Raw genomic sequence first — 10,559 nt, forward strand, 5'->3', positions numbered from 1 at the left:
TTTGGAGAAAGTCACTTGAGTAGGAACTCAATAAGGCATCTCCACTTGAGAGAAAACCTTTAATTTCATATAATACTCGAGTAGTGTTTTGGCCCGACTTGGCTAAACTCCAAGTAAGAGACTGGTCGGGGTCGAGTTGCGGGTGGGTACCGTCGGAGGTCTCTGCGCTTGCAAGATTTGGCTTTGAAGTAAGAGCTCCGAGTGAGAGCGAAGCACGCGGCAAGGGTAAGATCGTTTTTTCTCTCTTGCTTATTATTTATGTCGTTTTAATTATATTAATTGTGAGCGGGTCTTGGGGTCGTGTTTTGTTCCGCGGTGAGTTGGACTCATCGAAACCCAACACTGATGTATCCCCTTTCCAATAAATCCTGCAGTTGCTACTTTAACTCACTCATTTCTGTAAGTGCCATACGATATGGTGCTTTGGAAATTGGTGTTGTCCCTGGAACTAAATCTATTTTGAAATCAATTGCCCTCTTAGGTGGCATTCCAGGGATCTCTTCTGGAAATACATCCAGGAATTCATTCACCACTTTTATATCCTCTGGTTTAGTTGCCTCCTCACGATCCATGTTTCTCACACTGTAGAAGTACACTGGATGTCCTTTCTTAATGTACTTTGCCAACTTAAGCACGGATATTAACCTTGAGCACTTGGTTTCACCATGCATCCAATAAGTCACTGACTCATTCTCACTTGTGTTCATTTTCACTTTCTGCGATCGACAACTGATTTCTGCACTGTGCTTGTTCAACCAATCCATTCCCAGAATGAGATCAAAATTATTCAACCCAAACTCGATGAGGTTAGACAGAAACACTTTCCCTTCAATTTCTAAACGCACGTCTCTAAAGGTTTTGGTACATTTCACTACCCCACCCGTAGGAATGGTTATAGGTAGGTCTACTACTTCTACTGTTTTCAAATAGCCTTTAAGTTTTGAAAAAATACCCCTTGAAATGAAAGAAAAAGTTGCACCAGAATCAAACAAAACTTTAACAGGAATAGAGTTTATAGAAAAAGTACCAGTGATGATAACTTTCGTGAAATCGGCTTCATGCCTACTCAACACATTCAGTTTCCCTGTAGCTCCACCTTTCTGTTGATTATTCCCACTGCTATTGTTTTTTCCCTCCTCTCCATTCTGATGCACTCCTTTATTCCCTAAAAAGTTATTGTTCTCTTGAAAGTTCCTTTGGGTCCCTCCTGAATTATTATTCTGCTTGTTCCCATTAGGATTTTTGGAGAAACACTCGCACTCTTTATGCCCCAGCTTATTACAAGCACAACAAGTAACCAGATTGCCTTCACAATCCCTCCCAGGGTGATTATCCTTGCACCTATTGCAAAAATAACGCCTTTCATTCTTGTTATTCCCTTGGTGTTCCTAGCCCCTCCATTGAAGTTTCGTCCTCCTTGACGATTGTTACCTTGGGAATTATTGTTGTTGTGGAAGTTATTGTTGTTATGGTGGTATTTCTGCTTCTTAAAATTGTTCTGGTCACCCTGTTGGTTTCCAGAACTTTGCCCCACCTCTTTTCTCTTCTCCTTCCCTTCTATCTCAGCTATTTCTTTCTTCTTCTTCACTTCTAGTGCATAAAGGTGTACGGCTCTCCCATACACTTCATCCAAGGTTTCAAACACTTTCCCATACAACTTCAACTGCAAATTAGTAGTCAAACCACTCTCAAACTTCCTAGCCTTTGCCTTCTCTCTAGCAACAGACTCTTTAGCAAAACGAGACAGCTCGATGAACTTTGTGTAGTATTCAGTGACTGACATCTCCTCCATCTTAAGGTATGAAAATTCCACAGCCTTCTGCTTCTGTAAGAAGCTAAGGTAAAACTTATCCCTCACTTTTTCCTGGAACTTAGTCCAATTGAATCCAGGTAATACCCTAATGGTAGCTTCGTTTTGCTGCCACCAAAGATCAGCTTCACCTCTCAGATAATAAGTAGCACAACCCACCTTAGAATTTTCTGGGCACCTAACTGCCCCAAATAGTTTCTCAAACTCCCTTAACCAATTTTCCAGTATGGTAGGCAACCTCACAAAGGGGTGCGGCCGTAATAAACATGTATTCATATTCACATTCACACACTCACACCATGATCATATCAAAGGATCTCCAATGCTCATCCCTATTCATTTAGAGCTAGACTTGGGGGCTTGATCCCTACATTATTAACTTACCTAGCCTAAGAGTCACCATCATTTGACTCTTCTTGAAATAATATTTTTCCATACATTTAGCCTTTGCAGCCTAAGTTTAGTGTCACTATCACACACATCACAGATACATGACCAAATAGTCCTTCCCTTAGGAACCTTTTGTCATGAAATCTTAACACAACATTGAAGCATACTTTTTCATAATAAAATCACTCATCACTCATCATTGCATCACAAAGGATGAAGTGCTTAGCCTTCGTGCTTAAGTTACCCAAATACTTTCATCATTGAGTCAACAATTGAGATAGCCTAGGATGAGTAATCCTTGCACCTTGAGAAATAGTATCAAACAACGTTTGACTAAGCTCATTCAACATGCACCATCAAAAACTTCTTCCTTTTTGCGTCTTTCTTTTTCGGGAGAAAGTCGGTACCCTCCACAAAAATGACGGAAATTTTTGTTTTTCTGCATTTCGAGTCATGTACATATCGAGCTTCATGAGTCAACACTACGCACACACGAGTCACACGAAGTGAGTCATCATTAAGTCAAGTTTATACCTTGAGTCATGTCAAGTCAATGAGTCAAGCAACACTAAGTCTTAGGTCAACCCTAAAGAAAGATAAGCAAAGCCCTATAGTCTAAAATATAAATGCAGGTACATTTCAGTGAGCAAGAACATTCAAGGATTTTTTCGAAAAACCGCGAATAAAAACCTGACTCCAGCGTCAGACGACAAGGCTGTCGCTTGGCGACAAAATCTATCGCCTGACGATAGAGCGAGGACACGACGACAGTGGTTTCCAGCATGCGCCGGAGCAGCAATGAGATACATGGCCCCATATTGGATTATGCGGACCTCATACACCAATTTCGGGTTCCTTGGTACGCCAGTTAGCCCCTATAAGAAAATTGACATGATTAGTAGTCGGCTCGATTACAATCGCAGTAAGTGATTGACCTGACGACAATCGTCTCACTTAGCTTAAGAGCCTAAGCATTGGCTCATTACAAGCACCAAGGCATCGGTTCAAAAGAAAGCACTTATACGACAATTTTTCCAAGATTGGATTGTCATCTCTAGCAAAGTTTCCAAGCGTGGATTGTTGTGCTCCTTCTCTGTTTGGCAATTTTTTTCAAGTTCGGATTGCCATCTCTGGCAAGTTTTTCAAGATTGTATTGTCATACACATAGTTCCCTATGGCAAAATTTCCCAAAGAATTGTCGTAGGTCTCTACTCATCATAAATTCCGGCAAAGGTTCCTCAACATGGATTGTCATTCATTTCAGTAAGTGGCAAATTTTCCCGAAGTGGATTGTCGGTCAACTCTTTTTTGCAAATGTTCCAAGACGCGGATTGTCAATAGTGGCAATATTTTCCTAAAAGGATTGTCGCATAGGGTTGGCAAATTTCCAAGGTGGATTGCTTTCAAAAGTTATATTCCAAGATGTGGATTGTCGATCGTAGCAAAGTTCTTATGACAGATTGTTACGAAGCATTGGCAACTTTTCCCAAAATTGGATTTTGGCAAATTATCCGAGATACAGATTGTCGCTTCATCGTAGCAATATTTCCAAGGATGGATTGTTACGTGGCATTGACAACTTTCCCTAAATCGGATTATCATACATCATACAAGAGTCGTCTTGATAACTGTTCCTGAAGAAAAGAGGATTTTCATCACCCAAAGCATCAACAGCAAAATTCAAGCAGCATTAAGGATCGACAGGCGTTGATCTTCGGTAATTTTCTTCGGAATATTATCGCAACAACTAAGGATGGCTTCAGGCGAAGCAATCATCGATCATGTTCCCTGGCTTGCGGAAGATGGTCACAAGGCGATAGAAGATCGTTTCAGGCGAAGCAATCTTTGATAGTATTCTCTGGCTTCCAGAAGACTATCACAGCAGAAATTGAAGGCAGTTACAGGCGTAGCAGTCTTCAGGCGGTATCCCCTAGCTTGAGGAAGATCGTCAAAGCTCTTTTTTCAGAGACGTGTGAACATATCAAAACTCTTTTGCTCAGAGACGTGAGGGCATCCTATCAAATCTCTTTTGTTCAGAGACGAGTGAACATCCCTCTAAAAGCTCCATTGTTCAGACACGAGTGAACATTCCTAAAAAAGAAGCTCTTTTGTTCAGAAACGAGTGAACATCAACGGCGACGAAGCACAACCACAACATTAACAACGGCAAGATGGTGTTCCCTAGCTTGTGGAAGGTTGTCACAACAACAATGCAACAACAAAAATCGGTTACTCCAGAGACGTGTGCTCGACGGTGCAAGATACACGTTTCTTAACTCTTTTATCTGTTTTAACTAACGCTAGTTTGCAGGTATCGGCGTTACAAGAATGATTTAGGATCGCAGAACGTTCTGAGTCATTCTCCGTCCCTATCGCTACTTTGACTTTCGTTTTCGAAACTTGCGTTTCTCCAAACTCAGTCAAAGTAGGGGCTTCTGTAGACACCCAAATGTGTATCCCCAAAACCAAACCCGGTGATGAATACTTTTCATGTCGAATTATAATCGAATGAAGTGAAAGTGTGAAAAGTCTAGTGTTGCGGTTAGTTTAATTTCTCTTCTTTCTCTCTGTTTTCGAAAACCTATTTTATGAAAATAGCCAATCCAGTTTAGTTTAGTTTAGTCCATGGCAAGGGTCCAATAATAGTGTAGTTTGATTGGGCTCAAAAAGAGCTTTCCAATGATATATTATAAGCCCAATTCTAATGAATAATGAGGAAGTTATGGCCAAATTACTAACTGGGCCTGGTTTGTCCTTTATATGCGGCCCAATGATCTAGAGGAGGGCCTATTATGATTTATCATTCCTAATGCAATTAGGATTGATTATAGTCTTCTAGAATCTTCTAGAAGGTTCTTTTGAATCCTAATGTGATTAGCATTGATAATTGAGTTTTATGAGTTTTATTTAGAATAAAAGAAGTGTTTTTACAGTTTTACCCCTCGTACGCTTAATTTTATCAAAAATAGGAAAACGTGTGAGAAAACTGCCTGCAGCGCCGCACCACAGGCTGTCGCCTGACGACACGTCTGTCGCTCGGCGACAGAGGCTTGTGTGGAGACAGCGTCGTGTTTTATTCTTCTTGAAACTCTGATTCTTTTTTATCATATTCCGGCTGATTTTCGTTATAAATAGCCTCCTTAAACCTCCGTTTTTATTTACCAACTCTCATCAAGAATTTCTTGATTCTCTCTCTCTCTCTCTTTCTAAACCAACTTTTCACAAACAAAATTCCGCATTCACAAGATCTAGACACACCTAGCCAAGTTCAAAGTTGCCTTCGCCTTAGACGTGAAAGGTTTGATACTTCTAAGGGTTTGGTCCCTAAATCTCTATTTCAATTATTTAATTTAATTGTTTGATTTATTATTTTCCTTGAAGTTACTAACGTGTGTATTTTGTTATTAGAAAGAGATACGAGGCATCCAAGTAAGTACTTTAATTGTTTAATTGATATTATGATATAGAAATCATGTTATGATTGTTCTTTTGGTTCCTAGTATCATGTTAGGATGCTTTCCTTAGTATGATATTTAGGGTGATTTTCTTATATCAATTATGATTTCTAGGATGCTTCCTATTTTCTTTCCTAATAGCATGTTAGTATCATGTTGACATGCTAGGGTTTGTTATTAATCTTGTTAGTATCATGCCTAGGATCTTGCTATTATTATGCTTTAGCGTTATTATGATGATGATTATTATTATTATTGTTATTATTATTGAGATTATTTTAATTATGATTATGATGATTTGTTATTGTTGCTTGACATTTTATTATTGTTATTGCTTGATCACACCTTTTATGCATGTTTAAAGGGAATTTGTACTTGTAATCACGCTTAATAAGATAATTAATAATCTTGTTTAGGGTTAATATGATTATAATTCAAGTGATCACAAATAATAGTTTTATTTGTGCATTAATATTCAACCAACATAGATAAACAGGTTTAGGGATAACCTATTGATTGCATGTTAGTCAGAAAGCGCACATGAATACGAGAAGAATAAAGTAGAGGCCTATTATTAGGGCAGGTTCAATCTCTTTTAGGTTGGATTTGTACCTTCATTCCCGAACACCAGTCATGGTTCCAGACCTATTGGAGTTAACGATCTCCTGGATCGTTAAGGGGTGTAACCTTCACCCTGTGAACGGTTTACAAGTTCCTAAAACTTGTTGGCGACTCTTTTACTCTAGCTTCCTTCCCTTTGGACGCCACCATACTTAAGTGTATGATCACAATGGGGTTCAAGTTTGGGATAATGCTTGAAATATTCCCTACACTAACCAACCATACATTTAATAAAGCATCACATAGATAAATAAAAATGATTCCCATAGCTTAGAAATAATTTTATTGGAGTGCTTTTGATTGAGGATTGGCTCATTAGGATAGTGATATGAAATGAATAATTTTGGGAAGTGAAATGAATTGATTGTCAATAAAATGAATTAATTGACAAGGAAAAAAATAGAATTTTATTAATAAATAAAAGAATGAATAGAGTTACTGAAATAAAATGAGTTCTAAAAACTTATGCATTACATAAGCTTACTGACTCATAGTGGTAATGCCACTTATTACTTTACTAAAACTGAAAGAAACGATAAGCGGAAATGAAACTAAGAATCCTCAAAAGAAATGAAACCACAAAGATCTAATCCTTTCGAACATTGTCCCTCTTATCTGTGGACTATTTGTAGCTTCCAGGATCGAACTCAGGATAATCTGTCTCCTCCATGGGTTCAAGTGACTCTGGTCCAGACTCTACTTGAATAAACTCTCCCTCTTCCTCCTCATCAAATGAAATATCAATTATAATTGGGGTTGGAGGTGGATTTGGATCAGAAATTCCCACAAGGGAACTGCCAACAGTATTGTTACTCTCTTCCATCACTTCTCCCTCCTCTTGCTCTCCATTTGCCCCTGCTTGGTTTCCCGTGGAAGAAGAACTACCTGACTGGTGGCTAGAAGAAGGGGGATTATTCCCACTAGATTGTCATAGTAGTAATCTGGATAAGGGATATGCATTCGCTGACAATGAGCTTTCTCGGCCCTAATGAGATAAGTAATGAAGAATCGGTAATTCGGATACCACTAACCAAAGAAATCCTTATGCTTAGAGTAGTTTAGGATGTCCCCGGAAAGGTAAAAATCAGAGAACTTTGCTTTAACAGCAAAATATGGAGGCTCATCCGGAAGGCAATGAACGATCATAGCAGAGATACCATCAGGAAGGTCATAAAGTTTGTTTCTGAGGACATTACTCGTGTAAGAACAATAATAGAGAATTTTCTCCACATAGTCATAGGGGTGTTCATTGTTTTTCTTGACAAGTGTACCAATTTGGGTGTTTTTGCTAGGAAGGTTCGACATCCTATAAAGCAAAAGACTTAGAAAAGAATTCTCTTTCCCAAAGAAAGCAAAAATAATACGGTTCTTGCATGAATTAGGTTCAATGTTCAATCAAACAATTTTCTTATTTTTAATCACATAATTACATGCTCACAAGCAATTCATTCTCATGATTAAACATCACAACCTAAATATTAATGCACACAAGAACATGATTATTTCTAACTTATATACCCAAATTCTTTCCTACCCAAACTCACCAACATGCTTTTAAAAGCTTTTAACACATAATACTTACCTCAATCCTTGCTTTCCTGAAAAATGAACAAACTAAAAAAATATATATATTTTTTGACTCCTCTTAAATAAAATTTTCGAAATTAAGCATTTGAAAAGACCAAAAATTTCGTCCCCCTAAAAAAAAAAAATTCGGACACCCTTAAATACAAAAAAAAATTCGGATGTCCCCTAATTAAAAAAATAAATAAATAAATAAAAATCGGATTTTGAAATTAATTAAATAAAATTTTTGATCTTCTTAAAACAAAACTAAATAAAATAACTCTCCTTAGAAATTACACAATTAAATAAGTACTTGGCCAAGTTTCAAAACAAAATACTTTAAAACACGTTTTTGGCTTTAGTGGTAATAAAATCTCAACCTAAGCTCCTAGATACCACTTTGTAACACCCTAAAAATTCCTTTCTTTTAAAATACCTGTTTTGCTCTTTTTAAAACTCAAAATTGGAAAATCAAAGACAAGACCGCCACCGTGAAAACGGCTAAGACAACTATCAAAGACACACGACGGAACACTATCTTTAAAAACATTAAGTCAATTTAAAAAGTCAACCAACGAAAGTAAAGTCAAACCAAAGTAAAACGAAATCAACCTTCAACTTGGAATCATTGTAGGCCCTTGACAAAACCGAAACAATTCAAAACCTTTACGTTAGTCTCACAAGCATAATATGATAAAATTATTAAAGCAATAAACATATCATAAACTTATGGAAACTAGCATGATTCGCTATTCACTCATGCCAATCATGAATATACTTCATCACCTGAAAAACTTCTCTCTACTTGTTTCCACTACTCTCCATTAAAAATGGGTCATCATAGGGCCAAGGTAAAGACAAGGCCAACAAACACACAATCAGCAATGCTGAGTACATAAGCATAATTAAACACACTAACATGGTTTCACCTATCAACACACAACTTACCTCGTTCCACCTGTTTACAAGCACACCACATACAACATGACTTCTCAATTAAGAAACTAATTGATTCATTTAGCATTGATTACGCATCGAACGGGTTTCCCCCTAACCTGCCCCAAATAAAGGGGTACTAACAAGGGAGCTAACCGTACCGGTATAAAATAACCACTCGTAAGTGGCGGAATTCCTGCGCATAATAATAATAAAAGGAAAATACAGTGTCCTATACTCCCAGTAGAAGTTATGGTCAAATATAAAGTCGCATAACTCCCCCCATATGTTCATACTCAAGGTATATACGTTCCAAGAGTTTTGGTGCGTAATCTCTTTCACTTTACATTATTTACATATTATTAAACTTGGTGATGACTCTCAAACCAAAACTCAACAAACATTATAATTATTCAAATAATTAAACATTCTAATTTAATTCTTGAATAATTAGTGACCACATAATATTTAATGTTGAACCCTTTTTAAATCTACCTCGGTGTCAAAAATACCTTAAACGTATAATGCGCCAAAATTTATATCCCTTGGTGTTGGAACACCTTAAGTGCACTAAGGCACTAAAATATAATTTATTCCTCGTGTACATAGACACTTAAATAGATCTTTCCTCATGCTCAAAGCATAAATAAAATTTATATGGACCATATAAAATTCCTTTTTAATATTCTAAACCAAATTAAACATTTAGTTTAATTAAACATGCTCTCTATCATGCCAATAATAAAAGTGTGGTTCATATATAACATGCCAAAATTCCAAACCAAATTAAACATTTAATGCAACAAGGTAAGTTGTGTGTTGATGGAGAGTAGCGGAAACAAGTTTATGATGTGTTTATGGAAACTATAATGCGCCAAAATTCCTATCCCTCGGTGTAGAAACACCTTAAGTGCACTAAGGCACCAATACATAATTTATTCCTCGTGTACATAGATACTTAAATAGCTATTTCCTCATGCTTATAGCATCATTAAAAATTATATGAAGCATAATAAAATTTCTTTTTAATATTCCAAACCAAATTAAACATTTAATTTAATTAAACATGTTCTCTATCCAATAATAAAAGTGTGGTTTATATACAACATGCCAAAATAATTATTTCCACTCAATAATCCATCACAAGCAATACATGCTTCATAATTCAATCACCAACATCAACCAAATAATAAATTTCAATCAAAATCTATCATGGTATTATTTGGAATCAATTATTCAAAGACTAGCTTGTTCCTACATCACCAAATAAATACCAAATACGCGAACGTATCTCAAATAAGCTCTTAAAATAGCCGAGTACACTACAACAATTCTCGAACCGAGTCTCCTACATAACGGGACAACAATACTACATTAATTAACCTTGTATATACAATTTCCAGCAACTTAAACTCACTTTAAACAACTTATAATAATCTGAAATTTATTTTAAACCCCTTAATTAAACTCCTCTTTAATGGGTAATTTCACCCTTTTATAAAATCATCAAAACCAACACTTAAAGCCAATTTTCAGCATTATAAACTAATCAAAAATCCCTTAAAACTTCATCAAAATATACTTTTATACTCAATTATCAATTAGAAACTCTAAGTGTACAAAAGCCCCAAATTTATTTGGTATTAGAACCATAAAAATCACGTCTTTAAATAAATTAAAACTCTAATTATAAATCATGAAAATCTGAAATTTGTAACCCTTTAATAAGTCTTTAAAAAAATATAATCTTTAGTTATAAAACGTAACTATACTAATTAATC

General features: G+C 36.3%; 1 protein-coding gene across 1 annotated transcript; it reads right to left on the minus strand.

Moving 5' to 3' along the window:
* Positions 1-377: 377 nt before the first annotated feature.
* On the minus strand, positions 378-7,581 carry LOC145581164 (uncharacterized). Its single transcript, XM_081638222.1, has 4 exons — positions 7,308-7,581; positions 1,535-1,992; positions 1,028-1,274; positions 378-931 (listed from the first exon to the last, which is right to left on the minus strand). Exons 1-4 carry the CDS (start codon positions 7,579-7,581, stop codon positions 378-380), a joined length of 1,533 nt encoding a protein of 510 aa, XP_081494348.1.
* Positions 7,582-10,559: the final 2,978 nt, after the last annotated feature.

The sequence above is a fragment of the Chenopodium album genome, chromosome 15 (assembly GCF_948465745.1).
Source record: "Chenopodium album chromosome 15, dcCheAlbu1.1, whole genome shotgun sequence".
In the NCBI taxonomy this organism is placed as follows: Eukaryota; Viridiplantae; Streptophyta; class Magnoliopsida; order Caryophyllales; family Amaranthaceae; genus Chenopodium; species Chenopodium album.